This window comes from Neolamprologus multifasciatus, chromosome 1 (genome assembly GCF_963576455.1).
Source record: "Neolamprologus multifasciatus chromosome 1, fNeoMul1.2, whole genome shotgun sequence".
Lineage (NCBI taxonomy): Eukaryota > Metazoa > Chordata > Actinopteri > Cichliformes > Cichlidae > Neolamprologus > Neolamprologus multifasciatus.
In genome coordinates this window covers 909,431-936,779 of record NC_140439.1, presented here as the reverse complement: position 1 = coordinate 936,779, position 27,349 = coordinate 909,431, and the positions used below count along the sequence as shown (strand labels likewise).

General features: G+C 40.1%; 1 protein-coding gene across 4 annotated transcripts; it reads left to right on the top strand.

Moving 5' to 3' along the window:
• Positions 1-124: 124 nt before the first annotated feature.
• LOC146525062 (sodium/potassium/calcium exchanger 1-like) lies at positions 125-25,747 on the top strand. 4 transcript variants are annotated; one of them, XM_085166025.1, is made up of 12 exons: positions 125-345; positions 985-2,087; positions 4,097-4,264; positions 5,954-6,062; positions 9,619-9,672; positions 10,260-10,310; positions 11,485-11,562; positions 13,805-13,947; positions 15,977-16,252; positions 21,267-21,356; positions 22,996-23,162; positions 23,578-25,747. In XM_085166025.1, the coding sequence occupies exons 2-12, from the start codon at positions 1,137-1,139 to the stop codon at positions 23,825-23,827; spliced, it is 2,337 nt and encodes a 778-aa protein (XP_085022151.1). In that variant the 5' UTR covers positions 125-345; positions 985-1,136; the 3' UTR covers positions 23,828-25,747. The 4 variants fall into 4 exon arrangements, with proteins under 4 accessions (XP_085022151.1, XP_085022161.1, XP_085022172.1 ...); XM_085166035.1 differs by lacking the exon at positions 10,260-10,310 and having other exon boundaries at positions 127-345; XM_085166046.1 differs by lacking the exons at positions 10,260-10,310; positions 11,485-11,562 and having other exon boundaries at positions 130-345.
• Positions 25,748-27,349: the final 1,602 nt, after the last annotated feature.

The following is a 27,349-nucleotide window of genomic DNA, read 5'->3' as shown; positions in this document are numbered from 1 at the left end:
ACACCCTAAGTAGGACCCAGCTTCCTGTGCAAGTCCCTGAACGCCCCATTATTCTACATCAATTCAACAGGCAACAGACTCTCAGAATTCGCCTCAAAACTACACCTGCGAGCCCAGCAGCAGTTTGAATGTTGGCGTATTGATACAGCCTCATGTGTGAGAGGGGAGGTGAAAGGTGTTTGGCTGCTTATCCTCTTAGTAGCATTATGCTGAGCCTCGTACAAGCCCTGCCATGCGGTGCGCCCTTGTAGTTCCCCCAAAACCGGAGTCAGCATCTCTGCGTCCGTTGCGCACAGCTGGAGGAGCAGTCCGCAGCGGCGCGGAGCCGAGCAGCCGGCCGCACAGGTAAGATCCGCGTCCTTGCTCTCTTCACACCGCTGCTTTCTGCAATTTATCCTCTTTTTGGAAATACGTTAGAATGCTGATAGAGTGTAGCTTAATGATGTACACCGACCTTGCATTATAATCCGGGCTGTCCTCAATTAAACCCCAACGCGCGTCTTTCATTCGCAGATTTCATGTTTGTTTGTTTGTTTGTTTGTTTTTTTTAAAAACATGTTGACGTTAATGCACATCTGGCAGTTTGAATTATTAGTATTATTTCATTTACAGCACGCGCGGATTTCATCACGCTAATTTCTGTGCGCTCTTTAAGCCACAATCAGCAGGAATCTCAGTATTTACTGCTTTTATTTAGACGGATCTCCTGTTTTTTCTCGCCGCTTTAACATGTTTGACGTCTTTTCAATGGACTCCCATTATGTGAGAAGCTAAAGCCTGAGTGATTATGTAGCCATAGTAACAGGTGGCTGTCTGCATCCTCTATCACCCTCAAACACACACATAGATACACGCGCACGCGCGCGCACACACACAAACACACTTTTCCTTAGTATATCTGCAAGTATGCAAGCAGAGAGGACATTATAAATACACATGTGTTCATGATGTGATTTTAAGCTGTAGGTATTTTCTGGTTTTCAGTCCTTCCACAGGTCAAAGCTGAAGATGAAACACACTTTGTGCGTACATGTGCTTTTTTGTCTGCCGTTGGCTTCTTCATACCACATAAGAGCGCAGGCATGACTAAGGATTAGCAATGCATCTGACATAACTTCCTGTTTGGAGTCGAGACAATGAACGTATACTTGCCTCAGAGGAGGAGACTAAGGTGCAGCCGCATCCTCTTCTTTATCTCAGGTGTGCTGCTGTGTTTCGTCTACACCTTGACTTTGAAGGCCAGGCTGTCACAGCCACTAGCCTCCGCCCAGACGGATGATGGAGCGGAGGTGGGTAGCGATGAACATGTGGAGGTCAGCATCCGGGAGTTGATACCGTCTAATGAGACTGAGGAAACTAAAGCTACCCTGGTGAAAGTCGTCAACAGGACGGATATCGAACAGTGTATCTATGTAGATCCCCAGCCTCCCAAACCGCCACCAACTCCACCGCCACTGACCACCGCAACTCCACACTACCCCCCAACCCAGCCACCTCACAGGAAGGGTGACTACCCAGAGGACTTGTTCTCGATAGAGCAGCGTCAACAGGGCTGGGTGGCCCTGCACATTGTAGGGATGGTTTACATGTTTGTCGCCCTGGCCATTGTCTGCGATGAGTTCTTCGTCCCTGCGCTGGAAGTCATCACCAACAAGCTGGAGATCTCAGATGATGTGGCTGGGGCCACATTTATGGCGGCGGGAGGCTCTGCCCCTGAGCTCTTCACCTCCCTGATTGGGGTCTTCATCTCCCACAGCAACGTGGGCATCGGCACCATTGTGGGCTCAGCCGTCTTCAACATTCTCTTTGTGATCGGCATGTGTGCCATCTTCTCTCGGGAGATGCTGCACCTGACCTGGTGGCCTCTGTTCAGGGACGTGAATTTCTACATCCTGGACCTCATCATGCTTATCATCTTCTTCCTGGATAACATGATCCTGTGGTGGGAGAGCATCCTGCTGGTGCTGGGCTACATCAGCTATGTGAGCTTCATGAAATTCAACAGTCAGATCGAGCAGGCGGTCAAGACCCAGCTTAACAAACACATGAGCATCGTTAAGGTGTGGACCACAGAGGAGCCAGAGAAGGTCAGTAAAGGTCCCTTTTTTAAAACAGGTGTTCAATGGCTACAGTTTACCCATTTTTCTGTCTTTCTTTTAATTTCTTGGTCTGATTGATGAATTGCGCCTAGAGGTGAAATCATTAATTCCTGGGCTAAAATAATTAATCAGTTGAATAGTTCATTAACAGATAATAATTACACAGTACATTGGTTGGTAATCATTTTTAATACAGAAAAGGCAGTGTGTGTGTGTGTGTGGGTGGGTGTGCGTGTGCGTGCGTGCTGCTTGGACTAGCTTACCTGCCATCAGGCTTCCAGGCTTTCGTGGTCACTTTGGTTTTTTGCTCTTTAAATTTAGACAAATGAACACTTGCTGTGACACTTTTATTGCACTTTCGGTCAAATTATATTCAACATGAGCAACTTGAGCATCTTCTTTTGTTCATGGCTTCACGCTCACTGTGAGGAGAGATGGGGTTTGAAAGCATGAAAGAAAGTAACATCCATAAATAACTGCACATTGCTACAAAGACTCACAATTCACTGAAATGAAACAAGTTCACTTGAAATTAGGTAAAATAAATAGAAGAAAGAAAAAAAAGATTGAAGGTTTGCCTTCAGACAGGCTTATGGAGTCAGTCACTGTGCAGAGGTACATTGCTACACTGGGTTTGGCTCTTTCATGAGATTTGTTGACATTAGGAGAGAGAATGAAGCGTTAACAGGTGTTAGAGTTATTTTTGCTTCAGCAATAAGAGAACAAAAGAATTTCTTTCATTCATCACGCATTTATCAAACAGAAAAGGATGGATGCAGCCAAAACAGATGTTTCTCTAAGCAGTTGTTACCAGATATACTATCTATCCATTTATTTTCAGTATACACAGTATATTTTCTATCCTTTCATCTCCGCACAGTTGGGACTGCCGCCTGCTCGGACACACTGAAAGAGAGACAGTGATTTGTGGTTCTGAGCAGGTGACAGACTGTATTTGTGTAAAATCCTTTGATGGTACTGAACAGAGAGGACTCCAGGTGTCATAGATGGGGCGTCACAGGGTGAAGTGATGCAAGTGTCAGTCGTTCTGTCAAAGCCCTGAAATACCACTATATAGAGACATCATTTCATTTACAATTTAAAAACAAAGGAATAAAAGGTTCATTTCCTGCAGGCTGAACAGCTCTCTGCTCCGCTGCTGCTGGGAGAGATCAGCAAATGTCTGAGGCTGTAATCAACATGCAGAACTGCATTACAATATCTCAAGGGCCCGCAGCAGGTTCGCCAATTAGCCTGAAGCATGTCTGCAATCAGCATGTGCTTCAGTATTAACACCAAGTGCAGTGAGATGCGTTGCCACATTACTGGGTCAGAATTGCTGAAATTCAAAACCTCTTCACAGATTTCAGTACACGGTGTTCACATTTATATACATGCTCAACCATCATTTTTTTTGTTCTTTTCATCAATAGAACACATTAATATCACCTGTTGCATACACAAACACATATATACTGTACATAGATTTGGGAGCTCAGTTTAGGAGCATTCATCGTGGAAGCTGTGTATCAGTAGGAATAATGCAGTTGTTGAAACTGAAGATTTAAAAAGGACCAGTCTCAAGGCTTAAGGGTTGTGACTTACTCTTCTGCTGATGGTGAAAAACTCATGCTGGCTGGACTTTTAACTAGATTAGGGGCTTACTACTGTCTTTTGTAAAGGATTAACCTGGAATTCTTGACCTGTCTCAAGACTACAGCTGGAACCATGTCAATTCATCACTTTGCATGTCTACTCCTATGACTGAGTTTAGACTGAGTTTCTACAGTACATTACAATACAATACAATGTTATTTATATAGCACATTTAAAAACCAGAGTTATGTCAAAGTGCTTCACAGAACCAATTAAGAGCAATAACACATACAAATACAGACCAATCAAATTGCCAAAGCTGTTCATATGCTTGAATGTATACGTGTGAGGTAACTCGAACTACTGTTAACCTGAACTGCTGTTAAACTGCCTCACTATAGGAAAGTGAAGCACCACCACCTCCACCACCTGCTGCTGCTGCTCCAGCTGCTCCAGTTGCTGCACCAAAAGTTGAAGAAAAATCCAAACCAGAACCTGTACAACCTCCAAGCAGCCCTCAAAGCAGCAAACTGCTTCCAGACTCACAAGATGACAAGACAAGACTCAAGGTTTGAAAAACAAACCTTTTGTTTGTTTAGACCATATGAAGGATTAACAAAGCCCCAGCTCTGAAAAATTAAATACAGTGAAATACTTAAATCTAGTCTTTCTATTGGCCAGTAGAGGGTGAACTCCCCAGTTGCAAAAAAGGATGTCTAGTTATATAGATGTCTGGCAAAACAACTCTAATGATCACTTTTTAAAGGACATCAGTAAGCACTTAAATGTTAAGTTTATGGTGTCAGTCATTATTTTCAGTTCTTGCTGAATATAAAATGATGTTCAATTTGTAAATTATGGTTTAAATTACAGTCCAAAAAGATGACAAAACAGATTAGCTTTTTAGTGACCCCATGCTGTGAAAAAACGTCAATACCACATAAGCATGCAGTGTTCCTTGGCCACTCCATCACTTCAATCTGGCCTGGAAACACTAATATGGTAATGGGACAACTGGGTGATGCCACAATGGCCCTTAGAGCTTTTATATAAAGCTTATGTTATTTGTTGGCTAAATCTCCAGTTAAACTGCAGTGTGACTTCCTTAATTTCAAATCAAAAATGAATATTTACTTTCAGATGAATTAATGGAGGGATGCATCAGTTCATAATAGAATAAGATCGTAAAGGATCAGCAGATATTTTATCTACACAAGGAGTGTAAGGCTCTTCCTGTTGTAGCTGTTGTAGTAGCGTTTAAGTGTTAGATTTACTTTTAAAATCTGTAGGTTTGGTTTATTTTATATGTATATGTATTGTTAGCAAACACACTTGTCTGGAAAAAGTTTTAAAACCTCAGGCTTTAGCAAACATAGTGTTAGCTAACACAGCAGTTTAAACTTCCAAAGCCAATATAAAGAATAACAGAGGTGGACAACTCTGATATAATAACATAAGTTCTTTAATAATTAATAACCCAGTGAACTTGTTACTTGAATTTACACTAATTAAAATTATCAGACTTACTTGGCCTGGCTTGCTACTATGGTAAGCTAGTTAGCTGGACATGCTAATGTTAGCATCTTGCGTTAAAGTAGAGAAACATGTTGGTTAATCTGTTCCTCACACTTTCATTGACTGTTTTTGGCCCTTCAACGTTTGAAACAAAAGTCAGAAGTCATCTGATGAGACAGTTTGTTATTTGATTTTTGGGGTAGATATCGAGGTCCATCAGGCACTAGTCCTTCTCTCCCTTTTGTTTTTATTGTCCAATTCTTAAAGGTGTTTATCACAAGACAAGATAGTGACATTGGCAAAACAGCCTGTACATATTGTTACAGGCTGTAACTATAGTTACAGGCTCCATTTTTTATTCTTTTCAGCAATAAAACTCTAGAGTGAGATGACAGTGTTAGCCTGTAACATTTGACAATAATTGTTACCCATTTCATGCCAGCCATTTTGGCATGTCAGTGTAGGGTACGCTCAGGTGTCATTTACAGTCCTGTTGTATTTAATGTTTTAAACCCATTCCATTTATGTGTAGTACCAGGACCCTGGTTCCTCTAACTGGATCATAGCCATAGTTGACGTTATTAATTATACCTGATTTTCCCCTTGCAATACCTTGTCAAAATGGCTGCTCTAACAAAAGCAAAACACCTTTTTGATTCTCACTGGTCTGCACTGGTTAGTATTATTAAAGGTTCCCTAAGGTTAAATGCTTTAGTTCTGACTACATGCCTGTTTGTATGTAGGTGCGTCCAGCCCTGCAGCGAGGAGGCAGCTCAGCCTCCCTACACAACACCTCGCTTCGGAGCACCATCTTCCAGCTGATGATCCACACATTGGACCCTCTGGGAGAAGGTAACCAATGTTTTCTCGGGTGATAATATCACATCTGCAGCAAAATTAGAAATTAAAAATGCACCATGCTCATTTAAAAACTGGTTCAACATACATATTTGGGTCAACAACCAAATATGTATGTGTAAATGTCAAAGTTCTAACCTCATTATTTAGCTACAATTTGATCCTTAATTTTAAAGGACTTTCTGTGATGAGGTATTTTACCATTTTAACATAAGTAAACAAGATGCAAGATGTTGGAGACAGCAGGACCTCACTAATGATTACTTTCATTATCAGTTCCCTAATAAATTTGTCTGTAATTAGATTTAATATTTTTTCTTACTTCTGTACCTGATGCTGCATCTTCCATTCAGGAGTAGTTAAATTAATTAACAAATAGTTAAATCTGCTTACAGCTTCTTTACAGTTTTCTTGACATTTATTAAAGGCCTATAAGCTTCTTATAAATGCTTAGAAGGCTTAAATAAATCATTATCATGCATAAGAAAAAAAGGTGTAATTTAAAATAATAATTAAAAAACCAAGTAAAATCCTGTTGTTCGATTAAATGTTCCAGCTTGTTGCGAAGTTGCCAGTGACTCAGCTGTATCCCTCCTGTCCCTTTCTCTGAGTCAGTGTCGCGTGATGAACCGCAACGACCTTCAGTCTGTCCTTGAACTCACCGGTGTGCTGTTCCCTAACTCAAAGCACTGAGCCACTGTTGATCCTTAATCAGCTTTTCAATGCAGGGTAATAAAAGCTGGATAAGAGCCAGCATGCTAGCAAGCCGAGCGCTTTATCTCTGTGGAAGCAGAGACCGGCTCCTTGCAGCTGAACTGCAGTACGCAACCCTAACCCTAAACATGAGTGATTTCCAGATTAATACACCTGTGATTTTTTGCATACAGTTCATTTGTGGAGCAACTGGTTTCAGTGCAGCAAGTGTGCTGCAGTGTATTCCTGTATTTGTGCTGACAGCAGAAGAGAAGGCTTTGGTCCGACATAAAGGAATCTGACTTATCCGTTATTTCAGCTGATCTATTAGGTTTCATTCACTACATCAGAACAATGTGAAGTTACATCTTTCTAATTCAGAAACTTCTGCTGTATTAGGGAGTTGTATTTAATTGATTTTTTTCATTCTTTTGTTAAATTTAAACAATATTAAGGACAGCGTTCCTGGAGGATTAAAAAGTTAAATTATAATAATTCCACAATAGTAATGCCACACAAAAAGTTACACATTAAAGAAGACGTTTTTGGACTGTCAGGTTGTAGCTAGACTTTCTTACTTTACAGGATTTGACTTGAGTTTGTGGCTTCTAATGTTCCTCACAAAGCTGTCTGTTACAGTGTGGACAATGACTGCAGGGCATCTGATTTAAAGTATTCTTGCTAACAATGTCACCAAATTTGCAATGACAGAATTGGACAATGTAAGAAAACTTGACAAGCCATGGCAGTTGCATGGTTCAAACTTCAGACCCTTAATCAACCTTTATGCATACCCGATTACAATTATATTAGCAGAAGAGGAAAACCCATGAATGATGTCTTCCATTTTCTTAGCATAGTACAAGCAATGTTCCCTCAAATTTTTCATGTGTCTGAGTGAACACACAAACACCTGAGCAGTCCCTTGGACCACTGTGAGCAACAGCAGACATGTGCACTGTGGTCACGCCAGCATGGAATCCATCCAAGTCACATGGTTTATTAAAATAATCAAATTACAGCATTTACATTTATGTTATACTACTTTTAATTAACTGCTTTAGCCCACTTACAATGAAAATGTAAATAAATCTTGTTCATGACCTGTGTAGTATGTTAACACTATTGGAAGTAAAAAATAACTTGAACTCCAATTCTGAAAACACAACTTTCTTTTTTTTCTTTTTTTTTGTAAAGCTCTGACTTGTATTATTAGTATGAGTCTGTGGTCTGGGAGAGAGTCCTGTAACTCTGTCTGCAAAATACATTATATAATGTTGGGCAATTAATTATATAGTTACTTCTTCAAAAAAAGAAGAACTGAGTTATGCAAACAAGTTTTTTGCAGCCGTTTACCTAAAAATGCAGCCAAAGCGTTTTTTAAAATAAACATTTCAAACTATTTACAGAACAATCAGCTGTTCTGCATCAAATTTGTGCCACTCCAAAAAATAATTTCTGTCCACTATGAGATAAAGGAGAACAGCAGCCTGATACCTGCAGGCCTGACAACAGGAGATGTATCACTCCTGTAATACCTGTAACACTCAGTAGTTGCCTCATTGTTCTGACACACACAACACATTACACGTCTACATTACACACTAACTACACAAGATTTGCGCTAAACGTCGCAAATCTCTCACATCTCAAAACTTCCCCCCTTCCTAAACAACTAAATGCCACGTTGCCATATCATTTTTTGATTGGTCGACATGGTACATTTTTCAACCAATAGAAAGGGTGTGGCTTTTTTTTTTGTTTGTTTTTGCTCACAGGCGGAGCGTGCTTTTTAGTGTTTTCCTTATAAAACGCCGTTTTTGCCGTTTCTTCCCACAGTAAATATAAACAACGATAGTATTCAGGAAGAAAACCAAACATTTCATATATTTTTATCATAACTCTGGTTTTACGTGGTCTATCAACACAAAAACTGGTATAAAGTCCCCACTTTTTCCATCAGTTGTTCCGTCTGTCCTGCTCACATCTCCAATGGTTGTACACGTTGTCATTAACGTGGCTTCACTCCACATCAGCCACGCCACTTTGCTAGGTAAAACACTGGTGTTGGCACATAAGGACGCTGTCATAGCCTGTCAACGATGTTGATTAGCTGTGTATATACGAATGTGAATCGCATTATTGGCTGGACTATGGGATAAGGTGGCATTGTTCTAATCCTATACGGGAGCAGCCAGTCACTTATTGACTAACACTGCAAAACAGAATTGTTAAAGTTTTAATTTGAATTTCAATTCAGGTTAGATTTTTTTTGTGCCCAACGCAGATTTTCTGTGCGCAGAGACCGTGCCAGCAGTGCGCAATTGCGCACGCACGCAGCTTAGAGGGAACATTGAGTATAAGTACAGTATAATACTCTATATAATAATGTATATGTGTGTAAAACCGAAATAAAGTACTGTATTGATTGATTATTAAGAATTTAATAAAATCAATGTATCTTTAGAATAGTTCAAACCAATAAAAAAATGATACTTACTTTATGAATTACAAAAATAAATTGTAAAACACACACATTACGTTTCCAAGTTTGAAGTCTTGCAAATTTTAGGCAATCTTTATGTGGTGTACTCAGCTGTAAAAGGAAAACGAATGTGACTCTAATTCTGACTTCTAAAATCGCATTTGCTCACAAGTTGCCAGTTATTTTGCGACCAGCTCAAACTGTTTTTTGATAAGCAGTTATGTGTGACAGCGTTTAACCTGAGCCTGTTACTACCATGCAGAGATATTATTTTTGTTACTATGAAACATTTACTGCACCATGAACCTGAAAACTGTCAGTCAAATTGAAATGGCCCTGAAGTTACAACCATGTCTGTGGTTTCCATCGTAGAAGCAGTTCTTAGAGAGGCCATTAAAACCCCTGGCCCCAGAAAAGTCAGAAGAGGTAAGAGTTACAAAAAGTTGTTACCTGGTTTGAAGCGTTTGTTGTCTTTAATTTTTTTGTGTATTTGTTTGTGGATCAAACTTCAGATTTCCTGCTTAGTTGTGTTGCTTATCTATGTTTTGACGTCAAACTTTCTGGAACTCATCACAGTCACTCAACATGGGCATGTTAAACTTTTGGTCCTCATCTGTTAGCCTGGCTAATACAAACCTGACATACGAGACAATTCACCACTGAACAGAATAATGTTTAGAACAACAGTGGGGCTCAAGGCCAGGGATGGATTAGCCACTGAGTTGGAGATGACTCCAGATGACTCTGACATATCATGTCAGCAGGTCCATCAAACCCAATCTAAGTTAGGCAGATACCACAGGAAACCACATAGGTCATATCCAGGCTTCAGCAGGTCTCAGCTGTTTTAACCAATACCTATTCACACAGACAGTATGTGCATACCAAGAATATGTGGGTGTTTTGTGTCGCGGTTTGGAGAATGAGCTGATTTTTCACCTTTGATGTCAAAAAGAAAAAAGTAATTAAGGAGTCAGACTGATAACGTTGTGTTGTGAATGTCTGCCAATCAGAAACATCCTTTAATGGTGATGTTAGAGGGGAGGGGCCAGTACAGAGGAAAGGTAAGGTGAAAAACATCATTGCTGTTGTGTTGTTTCTGCACTAGTTGTTCTTGTGGTTGTTGTTATTGCTGTTGTGTTCAGTCTGGTCTGCTATTACAGAACACATTTTTGACCGCTATGCATGCATTGGATGGTTGCATGTTTGTGTGTCCGTCAGAAAGCTGTGAGAATCGTTGACCTTTTGGCACACTCTGGCTGTTTGTAAAGAACATGACTAATTTACCTGTGGACTAGTGTCATTGGCTGATATTATGTATTAGACAATTTGCATATTATTGATCAAGAAACTGACCTCACAGCCCATTGTTGCTGGGTTCAGTCATTATGCAAATGTACTGATTATAAGGTAGGGGAAACCTGCATTCAGCTGAAACTGAAGAAATCACTTGGATGAATGAGGAAACATTTCTCCCACTGAGAAAATGAACACAAACAACTTTTTGGGGTCCAATTAATAAAAATCACATTTATTGGACACTGCAGTGTATATCAATAAATACGTGGTTTGATAATCTTAGAATAGTTTCCAGGTTTTTCCAAGAGTAGCTGCATAGGCAAAGACTACCCTGACTAACTTCTGAAGCACACCCAGTCATTTTGGGGGGGCCTGAAATTTGACAGAAATTGCACAGTACAGAAGCTCCTTTGACTACGATGACCTGGATGACTGAGAACCTTCACAGACACGCATTACAGAAAGGAGTTTCAAGGGTTACTTCTGGTAGGACTTATGAGCGCTGATGTTCCACCAGAGGGCACTCTTCAACTTCCATAACAGTATAAACCCAACAACCACATAAACCAAGCCAAGGCATGTGGAATGTAAACAATAAATTACAAACAAACAAAAAAATGTCCTTAAAGACTGGGAACATTGGAATGGTAAATAATCAGATATCTGTATTGGCCTGAAAAATCTTATCTTAGTCAGGCTCTAGAGTAGATAAAAGCTTGGTTGTGATAAACAGCTTCAAATGAGTCTTAAGTAAGGTTCACATTTTAGCATAGGTACCAGTAATTGTACCTGTTCTCACGTTTGCACTGGATTGGATTGGATCTTTACTCCTAAATGCTGGTCAGTGTGTGTTTATCAGGTCATGTTATTGTTAAAGCTGGTTGTAGAAGAACAGGCTTCACATGAGATTTGTTTGAGCAATGATTCTTTTAACTGCAGCGAAGAACAAAGTAAAGCCTATGAATGTCCCGGTGACGGGCAAACTGCAGAGCAAATCCCATCACCGCTGCAGCGAAGGTGAGTTGTTTGTGCGATGAAACGCCTTTCCCAAAAGCATACTTCCTGTGGGTGTGTTCCAGTGCCATCAGTATTTTGTTTGACTAAATGCATAGTTTTGTTACATGATTTCGAAACATAACCCGGATTTCCAACAACATCTGATTTATATGTTGAAGCGCTTGTATTTCTCTGGACATTTTTACCCACAATCCTCTGTCATAACATTGCATAATTTTGTATTGTAATGCAACAGTACAGAGCACATATCAGTTATTTTTGGCATCTGTCTGAGATGTACGCTTGTGATGTGTGTTAGCCCAGTTTTGCATAAAGACTGAGATAAAAAATTTAAAAAAAAATCATATTTTAAATCACATGGGATAAAATTTAGTCTCAGTATGATGGTAAAAATCAAATATCAAAATATCTCCCTCCCTAATTGATATTGTGTTTTTTGGTTTTGTTTTTTATGTATTTTGTACTCCATTGTATTGAAAATGACTTTAAATATGTTTTGGCATTAGGCTCAGTTTACTTTCCCATTTTTTGTGCTATTAGCTCAAACGGGTGAAAGAATGGATCTTTCTAAAGAGCTTACAGAATATGAGCCTGGTGTTTTAATAGGGTACCTCCAGAGCTAAAACTCTCTTTGTAAAATTTCTTCCCTCCTAGATATTCCATGATCAGCTGTAAGCAATACTATCTGCTTGTCAAGTGATAAAGTATAGACCCTGCTTCCAGGTCTTTAGATGGAAACCAGCACGCTAACTTACTGCTTCTGAGTCAATTAAACCTCATAAATCATCTTTTTCAGGGATGCCGTGATGTTAAACTTTATTGTAACAGCTGGGATAGCAGTGATGCTGATCATTTTTATTGAAGATAAAATCTCATTGTTGTCACAGTGTTTGTTTAGAAACCGAAGAAGAGTTTGAACCTGGAAATAGATGATGTAAAGTTACAGAGCGGGGTCATCAAGTGCATGTGTAAAAGTGACAAACACTCTGCTCATTCACTAACTTCAGAATTCCAAACCTCCTCTGGTATTAACATCAGCACAAACACTGTGCTCTGGGAGCTTCATGGCTTTGGTTACTTGAGCTGAGCAGCTCCTGTAGGAGGAGCTGTGCATGAGACAAAGAAATTGGATTAAATTTATTCTCATCTTCTAATTTAAAAAGTTAATATCAGGCTGCATAAAAGGATCTAAAGGATGTTTAATTTGTAATTAATTGTGTGAATATTCAGATGAAGAAAGTTATTATTTTAATAGTTGTACTGTTGATTAATATTGTAGTGACTTGTGCTTTGACATTTATTGTGATATTGCGAGTGCACATATGCACATGGTCTTCTATCAGTAATCAGAGACAGTTTTGGGGTTGAAGGAGGTTGCTCTTCAGACTCAGTTCATATATTTGTGCGTCATAGTGTGGAGTAAGGAGTTGCTTGACAGTCTGAGGTGCACAGCAAAGTGGGGCTGTGAGGAACCTGGAGAGGCCTCGACAAGACCGAATCAATGAGCCCTGAGGATTAACATGCAGATGAGTGTGCATGTGACTCTCTTCCCCGCCTTTAGTAGAGCATGTTTATTGCCAGACACTCCAATCACTCCCACTGCCACTTCATACTGGCCTCTAGAGCAGAATAATTTGTCAGTGTAACATTAAATTTGTGATTTATCTTCACTAAGTGTGAAATTAGCTGCAGTTCTCTAATATTTAGATACGTTTAAAAATAAGTGTGAGCGGAAGTTTTCCAAATTCTTTACTACAGCAAATTTGCTTGGAAATTCAAATTCATCTGAACTTTTAATCACCTAACTGCAAAGTACTTTAGCTGATATAAGGTGAGGAGTCATCAGTCTGAAGTGATGGATTTAAAATGGTGACCATAACACAAACCAGCAGGGTTATTACATCATCCAAAAGTGACTCTGTTCAGTTGTGTTCAGTTAGATATGGGGAAACACTGCTGCATGCAAAGAACAAACTAAAAGACATCTTTGCCCTTTCAAAATAAAATCAAAGGAAAAGTCAGAGTGGCAGGTAGACAAAGAAGAAAGTGAATAGGTAAAAGTAAAAGCATAAAGTCACTAAACATTTAAGTGAGGTTGATGTGTCCTGTTTGTAAAAAGATGCAGTGAAACTGTTTTATCTAAAATGGTTATGGGTTATTTAAAATCTGCAGTGTTTGAAAAGCAGGTTAAAATTCATATTTTTTATCCATATTACTCTGTGTGGTTTTCTTCTTTTTTAAGATCCAGATCAAAAGCCAAAGTCTGAGCAGCCAGCTGCTGCCGGTGCACCAGAGGGAGCAGCTACTGCTGAGCCGTCCACCTCACAGCCTCCAAAGGCAGAAGAGACAACTCAGGAAACATCTGACCGGCCGGATGAATCGAAGGTACGAGATGATGTCAGCTCACTGTGCAGTTTGCTACAGAAGTGAGTGAGTGAAAGTGGAGATTTTAACAACTTTGATCCTATAGTTTTAAAAGTCGTGATAATACACGTCCCATCTTAATATGAACACACGTGTTTCTTTAGCTGTTGTCATGTTGCCAAAAGAAACTAGTTAAGTTGTCAAGGAAACTGATGAAGACCTAGCAGCATCTGTACCCTCCATGTTTGGAATTGCGAAGCACTGGAATGCAGTCAGATGTTAATTACAATGTGAAGCCTGGGAAATAACAGGCGTGATGAGCATGTGAAGATGGCATTACTGTCTCCCTAGATTTGAATAGATTAGCTTCAAATTCATATTTCTGCTTCTTATCTTTTCAACAGACCTGGAGACAGAAAGCTATGACTTTAACTATGTTTCTTACTTGATTTTGAATCTTCAGATTTTAAATTGGCCTCTAATTATTCCTGGCATAATGTATTTTGAAAATGCACCCAAGGAATATACTTAAGTACATGGTGTATTAGTAAAATTGAAGGAAAGATAGTAAGAGCGTTGGCTTCAATCTGCACATTTTCAAACTAATTTAAGAGGTTTTGGCTTGCTTCATATTTGTTTCTGGTATGTGTTCTTCTTTCCTAACATATTACATTTTGTTTATGTGGTACAGTTCAAAATAAAGCTTGAAAATGACAAGAATGTATAATCTCTAACAAACACATCAATTGAGAAATGAAGGTAACCGTTAACACCCACACAAGTTGCTTTCTGTCAGTTTAGTGTCACCTCAGTTTTCTGGCATACTGACCTCAGATCACACTTTGCATGGAGGCCTGTTAATATGAGCTGCCAGCACTTTTTGAAAACCACATCGCCAAAGCCAGAAGTTGTGAACAAGGCCGTGAGGAGGTTGGATAACATGCAGCGTTGAAGAATGATGGAGGGCCTAACACAAGCACACTAGCTTATACTTTTTGTTAATTTATCGTTCATGTACGCATAAAAAAATTAAAAAGGAGTGGCAGTAATGTTGCAGAATATTAACAAAGTATTATAGTAAGATATTAACAAATAACAAAGTAAGATATACTTAATCTATCCTAAAAGTTGGGAAATTACTGTGTTATAAGCAAACACTACAAACTAAAAGAACCTCGCTCAATGAAGTAAATACAATATCACAAAGCAAAATAGCTCACAAAGGTAAAAAGAAAAGACGCAAAATAAAAATAGAGCTAATTTAAATAGAAGAAAAAAGTGAAGAGCTAAGATAATAAGGGGGGCTTAATAAGTAAAGCTCTGACAATATAGAGATATTTCAAATACACAATTCAGGCCACAGAAATGTTCCTTCTCTGTAACATGTCCAGGATTATGCTGCTGTAACTGGTGCAGTCCCTTCACACTTCTTGTTACCACTCAGAGTAATGTCTCTGTCGCCCAAAAGTACTGAAACCATGTACGGTCACAGTGGGGTCTGGAAAATGTGAGTGTGTCAATATCTTGCTGCAGCACTCCAGGATACACATCAAACTACACTAACTGTGAGCTCACATTTGCCATGATGATCACTGGAAGAGCTCCAGAGCTGAAACCCTGTCTTATCCTCCAGGACTGTTGTGCTCAGGGGATGGATCTGTCAGCACCATCAGCTGGTGAAAGGTCTCCATTGCTCAATCTCATTAGAAAATAAACCAGTAGTAGACTGGTAGTAGAAGTAGACTCATCCAAGACTGGACGTTTCAAGACTTTCAAAACAAAAAGTCACAAGTTCATACACATAAATAACAGTGAGCAGCGGACATCTACCTCATTGGGTAATAAAGTCCTCAAATAAAAAAAACAAACAGCTAATTTGTGAAACGTACCTAAAAATTTTCTCATGTAAAATCATCAATTCACCAAGACCTAAACCAGCCTTGAAATATTAAATACTAATTAATAAACCTAATGCATCTTTTATGTGGTTCCCGCTTCGTTGTGTGCAGTGAGTCAGGTGGTTTGACTCACTCTGTTCCTTCTCCTGCAGGCAGCAGCAGCAGCAGCATCAGCAGGTGGATCAGGGGGCTCTGAGGGCAGCGCTGAAGATGAGAGTGGTGACGAAGAAAGCAGCGACTCGAGCGAGAGTGAAGATGATTGCGACAATGAAGACAAGGAGGAAGAAGAAAAGGAGGAAGAAGAGGAGGAGGAGAACCAACCATTGTCTTTAGGGTGGCCTGAAACCAGGCGCAAGCAGGCGACTTATCTGTTCCTGCTGCCCATCGTGTTCCCGCTGTGGCTCACCCTGCCTGATGTCCGCAACCTGGTGAACAGCCCTCATCATCATTATCATTATGACCTATGACCTTAAAGCTTTACATACTAAAATGATGTATTTTATTATCTTTACCCATGGAATTGGAACAGAATTGGCTGAAAACTTGGCTTCTGTAAGCTGTACAAACTTGATAGTTTAAGACATATTCAGGCAATATGTGATTTTGACCGTGGGCACTAACAATAATGGTCAAGGTGAAATGCTTGGCTAACCTACAGGTAATATAAAGTTTTTACTGATTTTCACATTTGGTGTTACTTTGATCTGATTTTCACCAAAATTAATTCATCTTGAGCTGTTTTTGGTATCTACCATTGACTGTAGAAAACATGGACGACGCGACCCCGCCTCCTACCATTGTGCAAAAATGAAGCCAAAATACCCCGCTTGTGGAGGCTGCCATCTTGCACATTTGGAGCCAGAGTCTGCGCAGTAGTGACTTGACCCTGTGCACGAGAAAATGCTAACTTCCTGGTTTGAGACCGGATGTGGGGTTGTACATTTCCGGTAGCTTTACTTTGCGGTCAATTGCTACTGCAAAAATATACTCCAAAATCATGTCCAAAACTCAAAAACGGAAAGATCGCATTAAGTTACAAAGAGCAGAAGGTGGGAACACTCACCACTGTTGTGTCATAAAAAATCTAATGATCAATTTTGACGTTTAAAGAGTTTAGATCGATCAGTTGTTTACATCACTCAACACAAGCAGAACTGCAGCAGAAGACACATCGTCCACATTCAGAAGCACATCTCTGTATAGTGACTGGTCTTATGATTTAAACAGGCAAATGTTCAGCATTCAAACTACAGGTGAAGAATAGTCAAACCAGATGTTTCCCCCGTTATGTCGAGATCAGCTAGTCAAGTACACACCTACACAGCATGTCAACAAACCGTGAAAAAAGCCACAAAAAAAATGAATCATTGCTGCTAAGGGTTTCTATACATTAGTATTTACGAAGGGTATGTTGTGACTTACCTTCAAAATTACAGCGGTCCCTCGCTATAACTCGGTTCACCTTTCACCTCGCTGTTTCGCAGATTTTTTAGTGCAAGTTTGCATGCTTATTTTTACGTCACTGCGGCTGTGTCCCAATTTAGGGTCTGCACGCTTGAAGTACGCGCACTACGCGCACTACGCGTACTACGCGTACTACGTACAGCGCGTACTATAAGTACGAGAAGTGCGGAAGTGAAAGGTTTGTGAAATGGGACGGTCTAGCCCTTTGTTGCGCTGTTCAGGTTGCCTAGCAACCATGATACTAACCGCGAGAAACGTTACATACAGCATTGTTTGACAGAAATGAAGGAGAAAAATGTTTTGTCATGACATCACTTAGTCGAGTATCTGAGGCTGAGGCCACGGGACTATATATATATATATATATATATATATATATATATATATATATATATATATATTAAAGCCAAGTTAACGCTGTAAGTACAAACATCACTAATGTCACACAACTTTGCCAACATGTGGCCAACAGCAATGTTTTAATGTTCTTCATTATTAAACATTCGCACATAATTGAGTGACGTCATGTTCAGTACTTACTTTTGACAGTTCACTCTTGGCCGCTCCCTTCTGCCGTATTTTGCGCCAAAATTATCCACACCCACTGCCGCGCTATGAATTGTGGGATATATGGGACTTTTTATATGGGACATTTGGAGTATGCATTTGAAGTACACTTCAAATTGGGACAGCCGTCGTCGCGTGGCGGTGACGTAATCGCACTTGAAATGCGTACTTCAAGGTGCAGACCCTAAATTGGGACACAGCAATTGTGTCCTGCGTCCTGATCGCTGCAGAGATCTCCTCCGTCTCTCCTGTGCAGTACAGAATCGCTGCATCGATGCTAGCAGTGTGACTCTGAAGTGCAGTGCTGTATGTCCACGATGTCCACGAAACGTTTTACACCGTCAAAAAATAAAATTGGCTACTTGATTTCACCTATCGCTGGTTATTTTTAGAACATAACACCCGCAATAAACAAGGGACATCTGAGAAATATAACATTTGAATCCCTTTTCTCTTTTGCCCTGAGGCGTGGGGAAAAAATATCGACAAGTCGATGAACATCATTTACAGATATATTGGGTAAATGCCCAAGACATCTATAGAAATGTAAATCGCCGCTTGATTTATTCATTTGCTTAACTTGTTTTGGACCGTAAACAGGACGCGAATAGGACACCGGAAACAAAGCTCCCCACAGGAGTTTCCGCACCGGAAGTAGCATATGCTAACGTGCACATAGTCACTTGAGGTGGAGCGACTGTGTAACGCTCCCGCCCACACACCCGCTGGACGTGACCGCAAACACGCCCCTCTACACTTTTTACGTAGCCCGGCTGCTCGAGTTTTTTTTGCTGGTTTACCGCGACTGACGACTCGTTTAATTAAGGTAAATACAACCATGTCACTGTTATAAAAAAGACACACAGCTTATCATCTTATAGTTCTAAAATCACTCTGTTGTTAATTCGTTAGTTAGATTAGCCGTTAGCATACACACTGTGTTGGAGGCTTGTTGCTAGCTAGTTAGCGATGCTACACACCTGCTACTCTTAATAGTCTTCAACACTTATGGGGGTTTTTTTAATCCATTTTTAGACAGCGATGAGATCAGCTGCACACTCTACAGAGGCCCAGAGTTACTGTTAATATCAAAAATATAATGCTGTCCTGTGAGATTTTAACATAAGACTGTGAGTGTAATGGATCTAAAACTGTTTAAATCTTCAGAGCCCTCTACAGCCTGGTAACATGGAGACTTTAAAAACATTAGCAGAACGTTTCAGTAGTGTAGTCTAATTTGTTCTTTTAATTGAATAATAGTCCATATTATATCAACAGCTACATTCACCCTGGAGAGAAACTAGTGAGGGAGACCATCAGGACCAAGCTGGGTTTCCTGGGTCCAGAGGTTTGGAGAAACTTCTTCCCTTTCTTTCATCACAGCTGTCCTGTGCCATAAGTTCTGTTGACCCGCTGTAAGAGGCATCATTTAAGAAACACCAGGAAGACTGAAGCTCATGGCATGGATCAAGCAGGACTCATGATCTTCACCAGCAGCTCCCTCACAGGGAAATCTTCAGCACTCCTCTGTAGGCCCGCCCCATGAGATGATAAACCCAGCATTTCATCAACACTGTGATGAGACCTTTGGTTTGTGTAATGTTATAAATACTCAGATACTCCCCAGATGCTCCGGACTTTTACATAAAGATATTATATTCAGTCCTGTAGAAAGTTATATATTTAAAAATATGTGATCCTCTCTGGTTACTCTGGTATGAATAACTCTGAATCACTTTATGGTAAATAACACACTATGTGTAAAAAAAAAAACTGTGAATAAATTCCAGATGACAAGTTTGTAGTTCAACATACAAGTGACGACCTTTGACCTTCATCAGGTTTTATTTAATTGTGTTAGACAAAATCTCATATGCTCTTCATGCAGCTGAGTACATCAAGTGTTTAAAACGGAAGCTGTGCAGGTCTGAGATCAGCAGCTTTGTGAAACACCAAACTGAGGTCCTGTTAATGCTGATATATAGTGACACAGTTACATGAGTGATTAATCCTTTTGTTTTTTTGTCTTTAACTTTATCAATAAAACAGCTGCAACCTTCACTACAGCACGTGTGGTACTTTAACCTTTGTACTGTTTTCATCAGTTCATTTTGGATGATCTGTCTGCTGTCACTCGACGGGGCTGAGGTCTGAATCTGAGGGCAGCTCCTGTAATCACAAAGACAACAGAATCATCACAAACTCAGATATAAATTTTATCCCTCAATATTGAAATAAAGCTTCTTCTGTCCTCACACACTCAGGATCTGAAGTTCTTCTCTTACATTTTTTTCAGTATTACAGTACACTACAGTACTTTAATCCATAGTTCCTGATTAATGAGGAGTTACTGAAGTACAAGCTTTTTAAAAAAGTGTTACTGTCTTTACAGATGTGGCAAGAGACTGAAAACATGCTGTTGTTTGCACATATTTAATATTCAGCTCTGCACAGGAGCTGAAGCAGGGTGCAGCCTGTTGCTTTTACAGTATAATACTTGTAATAAAAGTACAGTAACAGTAATTAGTGACTGAGTAGCCCGGGGCGTTTCTCTTGATTTCTTTAGTAAATTCATTCACCTGCACAGCTAAACGAACCCTGACAGCCGAGTGCTCATTTTAGCTAGCTAGGTCTCAGGAGCTAGCTAAGGACGGTAGTTACGGATTAGCTTACAAACACGTTTAACTTACCGAAAAAGTGCAGCAGGGCCTCGGGTCCTTCTGTCGGGTAGTCCAGTTTACTGAAGAACACCTCAGGCTGTCAGGTTAAAACACTCGGTCGTGCGTAAACGCTGGGCGTCCTCTCAGAGCCTACGCTCTATCTGCTATTCGCGAACAGAGATACGCAAGTTTCTCCGTGACTGCAGCTGTCAGTCAAAGCTCTTATGATGACGTTTCACCCCAATTTAACATCACCGCGGTAGGAATTAGAATCAAACTTATGGGAAAGGAGACCCCTTGAACATCAATCAGCGTGATGAGAACTATTGAAAACAAAAGAAAGAATCTTTGGAAAAAAATTATCTAAGGAGAATTAATTTATTTTAGTCTGACCCAGTCCCATCCGCTAACATGTAGGAGGCGGGGGTTATGACCTATACTGCAGCCAGACACCAGGGGGCGATAGAGACGTTTTGGCTTCATTTTTGGGGAGCTGTCTAGTCGTCCATGTTTTCTACAGTCAATGGTATCTACCGACACACAAAACTTGAAAATATCTAGAAAACTGTGAATGCTAACAGACAGACAGAACCGACTGCAGTGAGTGAATTGTATGGATCAGATGCTATCATTTACAATGGATTACATTAGATTAATTTTTTATTTTTTGGAGTTTCAGGATCTAAGTCTCTGTTCCCAGGTGTCATAATGTTTTTGAACATGTAATGTGAATGGCTGTGGTGCTTTTCAGGCATCCAGGAGATACTTTGCCATCACCTTCATAGGCTCCATCATCTGGATTGGTGCTTTCTCCTACCTGATGGTGTGGTGGGCTCATCAGGTTGGTGGAGTCTTAACACATGTTATGTTGGTCTATTATTCACACTGATAAGGACCCTGGCAGACTACTTTCCTACATGTCTCAGAGTAGTCGGCCCTGAGTGATGTCAATGATACTTTCAGGTGATGCTTCTGCAGTTAGTCCGGTTAGTTTAACATAAAGATAGTGAGAGCATAACATAGAGACAGTGAGACTGTTCTAGTTTTATAGAAAGTTTTGTCTTTTATTTGTCTCGTTTTACCTTGTGCAAGAAAAAAAACGTAATTTTGCCCAATTTCTCCTTAAAGGTCATCTCATTGTGCTTGCACCACAGTTGAGGTCTGTGCTATGAAAGTTCTTGCTCTTCTGGACGTTATAGTGGAATTTACAGCCTGATCCTCAGGCATGAATGCACAGTGTACAACCCCATGATTTTTAAAAATTGGTTTCAATTGGGAGATTATGGGCTCTTCCATAATGCTGTTTGTTCTCTGGGTTCTGGCCTCTTGAAATGGCAGCCTCAGAATAAAATTGGACAAAATGAGACTTCCAATGAGTGTTTTTGTTTTTGTTTTTTTAAAGCAGCATTACTACAAGAGGTCCAGAGGTGCACAGAAAGACAACCTTGGAGAGAGACTCCTCTCCCAGTATACTTCAGACCCAGCCACACACTGAGACAAAAACTGGTTCATCCCAAAGACAAACTCCCAAACACAAACTTAACAACGTAGTGTATGCTGTACAGTATAGCGAGGAATGCTCAGACCTCTACATTGGAGAGACCAAACAATCACTTCCTACACGCATGGCACAACATAGAAGAGCCACCTCCACGGGACAAGACTCAGCGGTTCATCTCCATCTAAATGGCAAAGGTCACTCTTTCGTGGATCCCAATGTTCACATTTTGGACAGAGAAGACAGATGGTTTGAAAGAGGAGGGAAAGAAGCCATTTATGTCCACTGTGAACGACTATCTTTGAACAGAGGCGGTGGCTTATGGCAACAACTGTCTGCCATCTATAAGATCCCTTCCCAGACGCCCTAACGCCCACTCACATCCTGGGTCATTTGACCTCAGGAAATCACATGATGGGGTGGGGCCAGGTTTCACAATGGATTCACCTGAAATCTTGGCTGATTGGGACCTACACTCGTTTTTTTACACCTTGGCTCATGTAATTAGGTAGAGAATTAATAGGGGGTCCCTGACCCTCTTGGGGACACTCCCGTAGGGCTTAAAATCTGGGACTCTCCACCAATTCCTCTTAGCTGAAGAGCTGAAGAACTGAACTGAAGAAGCTTCTCAGATGAGAGGAGAAACGTCTTTAAGGAAACTTAAAGAAGTCCAGAAGCTTTTCTTTCCAAGCTCCTTAGACTATGATGACCCGGATGACTGAGAACCTTCACAGACATACTTGGAGAGAGACTATTTAGGTTTTTCTGTAATTTGAGTTTTATTTAGGCTTTGTTGGGGGAAAAATGAAGAAAAAAAAAGAATAATGTAGAGTAATGTTAACTAGTTAATTAGGCACCAATTTGGGAAGACGGTTTAAAATTTTGGTCTCACTTTGTGGCACTTGGGCAGTTTTACCAACCAACTACAGCCAGGTTGAGGATACTCGTTCTGACACTTGTTTTTTTTTTTTACTGTTTGCAGGTGGGTGAAACTGTGGGCATCTCAGAGGAGATCATGGGACTGACCATCTTAGCAGCTGGGACATCTATCCCTGACCTGATCACCAGTGTGATTGTGGCCCGGAAGGGTTTGGGTGACATGGCAGTGTCCAGCTCAGTGGGGAGTAACATCTTTGACATCACTGTAGGGTGAGTCACTCTTAATTCCATTCAGTTTTATTTACATAGCGACAAACCACAACAATCGCCTAAGGCGCTTTATATTGTAAGGTATTGACCCTACAATAATATGGAGAAAGCCCCCAGAATCCATTGTGTCTAGAATAAAGCATTAATTTATCCACTATTGTACCTGTACTTCAGTCAACAATTGCATCATTGTTGTAAACAAATAAGCCAATATTGTAATCACTATCAAAAAGTTACAAGAGGCTATGCTAAAATAGGCCAAAATATATTTTCTTACAAAAACAAAAAAGGAAGATCAAAAAGTATAGGACCCTAAATAGATCCCTAAGGAACACCTGAGGTAACTGTAGCAGACGGGGTACGAAGGTGTGATGGTAAATAGCTTGATTTCTGCTTCTGTTCTGTTTGGTTTTAGTCTGCCGATCCCTTGGTTGATGTACACCCTGCTCCACAACGGTGAGCCAGTTATGGTCAGCTCCAATGGCCTGTTCTGCGCCATTGTGCTGCTCTTCCTGATGCTCCTCTTTGTCATTATCTCCATCGCCGCCTGTCGGTGGAAGATGAGCCGAAAGTTGGGCCTCACCATGTTCGTACTGTACTTTGTGTTCCTCGTCCTGAGTGTTCTGCTGGAGGATCGTGTCCTCATCTGCCCTGTTTCCATCTGAGGGAAACAGCACCGTCACACAAGACTTGGTACATCCACACACAAATGATACTGTAATATAGGATCTGTTAAATGGACTGGTTCTTATATAGCGCTTTTCTACTCTTTCTGAGCACTCAAAGCGCTGTACACAACTTTTACATTCACCCATTCACACCCATTCGCACAAGCACATTTTTCTAAGTGCTTTCTAAGGTAACATTCACACACACATTCATACTCCGATGGATGCATCGGAGAGCAATTTGGGGTTAGTATCTTGCCCAAGGATATTTGGCATGCAGACTAGGGGAAGCCAGGGATCGAACCACCAACCTTCCGATCAGTAGATGACCTGCTCTACCACCTGAGCTACAGCCACCCCCAGTTCTTTTCTCTGTTAGAGAAAAGAACTGAGCCTAATGTTAAAAGGCTGATCAGGCACACACTAGATGCTAAATTAAAGGAAAGTTCTACGCTTAACGTGGTTTTACATATTTAATCTGACATTTAATGACATTTAATCAACATTTTCCAGCAGCTCCAGTCTCATAGTCAAGTCTTACCCTCCACCTGTCTGAGTGTCTGAGCTCTGTGAAATATATGAACCTCTTTCACAGTGGGCTATAGAATCACGAGTTTGGAGCCATGACCAAATTAAGAATAGTTTTACCCCAAGAATCCTCTTCAAATGCAAAAAGTGCAACAGTTTTGTATAGTAGTGAAACACATTTACCTAACACATGAAAGATCCCAGGTCAAGACCAGGAGAAGACACAAATCCTGAAGTCCAACATACAGATCCATCTGCTGTAGCGACCTGCTGTGAATGAGGGAGTAGCTGGAAGAAGCATAATTAAAAACTTCTTATCGTGGGACCAATGACTGTAAAATATCAATACAGTAACGCACACAAGACGAGAGATGTCAGAATAAATCAGGAAATAACTAACGCTAAGACCAGGACTAAGATATATAAACTTGACAGAACACGACGGGGATGACAGAAAGAGGTAAACTAGAATACAAGCAGACTGCAATCAGGATATAATACATGACGAATGAAAATAAGATCCTAAAGAGCCAAACATAAACACAAGAGGCCCTCAAAAGACACAAGGAACAAAATTCGAAACTGTAGGTTCACGATACTCCCCCAGCTCTCTCCCAGTCTAGATAGATAGATAGATCGATCGATCGATCTGCCAGTACATATATACTGGCAGAGGCCAGGAAACAGTAATTTCTTTACTGTGGCAACAACACTTACAAAATATACAGACTGTGTCTATATTTGTCCAACACAGCAAGTATAAAACTTAGCTGTAGCTGCTGGAAGTATCTGAAAATGACACCACGCTGCTTAATTATTGTCAACAAACATGAAGCAATCATAATACATCCCCATTCTGTTAACAGATTTTCTTTAGTTAGTTTTTTTTTTTTGGTGTTGATGGAATTTTCCTTTAATAAGCAAATGCTTATGGGTAGTCTCTGAGCTGACAGCATTAGGTCATTTAAAAACATTACACCCACTCCAGTAGCAATGGTATGGACTGACCTTGCAGAAAATCAGAGTCACTGGATGCAACTTCAGTTTTGTATGTTTAGTATTTCTGGAACTATCATCCCTAACACCCTGTTCTGTATTTAACTTGACAAGTATTTGTTCATGTTTAGTGTAAAAATGAGTTTTTGTGTCACTTAACTGTGGTGGAGAGAGTCAGTTGTGTGTGTGTGTGTGTGTGTGTGTGTGTATCAGGAAGACACGCATCAGACTGTCTTAGCTGTGAGAAAACCTGACCTGTGTGATGTTTTCAGATGTTCCTGTTGTGCTCTTGTTGGATTGAAGTGGATGCAAACATGGATTATTGATAATGAAAACTATCAATATTTCAAATTAAAATTCCATGCTGCAATAAATTATTTTTTTAACAGTGAACTGGAACAGTCTGCGGTGTTTTGGGGAACTGGAAAAGAATATGCTGTTCTTTTAATCTAAAACGATATATATGGTTACACTGGTTCGTTCTGCCAGAAAGTATTTCCTCTTCCTTTGTCTTCTTTAATAAAAAGTATTTAATTAAATGTACATTATACTGGCTAAGTATAAAAATTGATGGTATGTCTGTTTCCCAGAAGTGATGCTGGAATTTCCACTTGTAAGTGGTTGCATAGTAGATTATAACGCCCACTCCAAACACAAATATGCAGATTAAACTACAATTAAACTGTGTGATGTTTATGCTAATAGCTAGCAAGCTAAGAGTGCAACAAATCTATGTCACGTTGTTTGCAGGTATGTGTGTGCAAAACCTCAGTATAAGGGAAAGATCTTGCTGATGGATTTATGGGTTCACTGCAGTTTTGATTCATACTGAATAAAACCTCTTCAACTAATAAAGATGGCGTCTGTTAAGACTGCAGACAGGAGGAAAAACCAGGCTAACAGTTTAACAATGACAAGTCATTAGTCGGTTTGTTAGCCAAATGTTAGCTTTTCCTGAAACAAAATGACATTTCCGTTAACTTTTCTTACAGGCAACACAATTTGGCCATTTAAAGCTAGCATTCTGCTAGTGCATGCTGATGGCTGATTGACTTAAAAATATGATGTAGCACTCATTTCAACACGATAATTCAATGTATTCTTTTTTGTCCAATTTTAGGCTTCAGCAACCCCATTCATTATGGGTTGTCTTGCAGGCCCCTCCTGAAAGCTGATGTCTAAAGTGTGACAGTTCTTAAGCATTTAGAAGTTCTTTGACTCTACAGTCACATAAGGGGAAACTGGTTAGAGACCACAGCACAACCAGATTTTTTTTTAGCAAACATGTGCAATGGACGATGAACTACACAGACTGACTCAGACTCAGCGTGAGACCATGACTGTTTGCAGACAGGTTGCCTCTCGCCAGCGACCCGTGCAGTCGTCTTCTGATTGCGTTGAGAATTCAATCCAGTCATTGGGAATCTTCCTCCTACTGACAATTGACTGATTTAAACATTAAATACATTTAAACTCTAAATATTTTAAGAAGAAGACGCTACAGACAGCAACACTGAGGGTTTACATGATTTTATTTACACTTAAACAGTCCTGTAGATCTGGTCGCTGTACAGAACGTCAGAACTTCACCACTTCTAAAAGGACCTTTGCACATGTGTGAATACACTGTTATAAAATGTGATTTATACAAAGGGCAATTCAAATGTACATGGCCCAGAATCTGCAAAATCATTTATTTTTACAGTACTATTGTTTTTTTAAACACAACAGAAATCCACAAATGAATCACAGCTTTTCTAAGCTGATGTGTCATCTCCCAAATCAAAATTCGCCAGTTAAAGAGATTTCCACACCTAAAGGTTTTTTTTTTCTTTTCCAGGGACAAAGACGTGCAACTTGTTAAACTTTTCCAGTTTTGCTTAGCCATGCCACAAATCAAAGACTTGGCTGATATTCATAGGACCTTGGTGATTTCAGAGTCAGGGGTCCTCCTTCAACCACTCTGCCTTTCAAAGCTGGATTAATATCCTCACT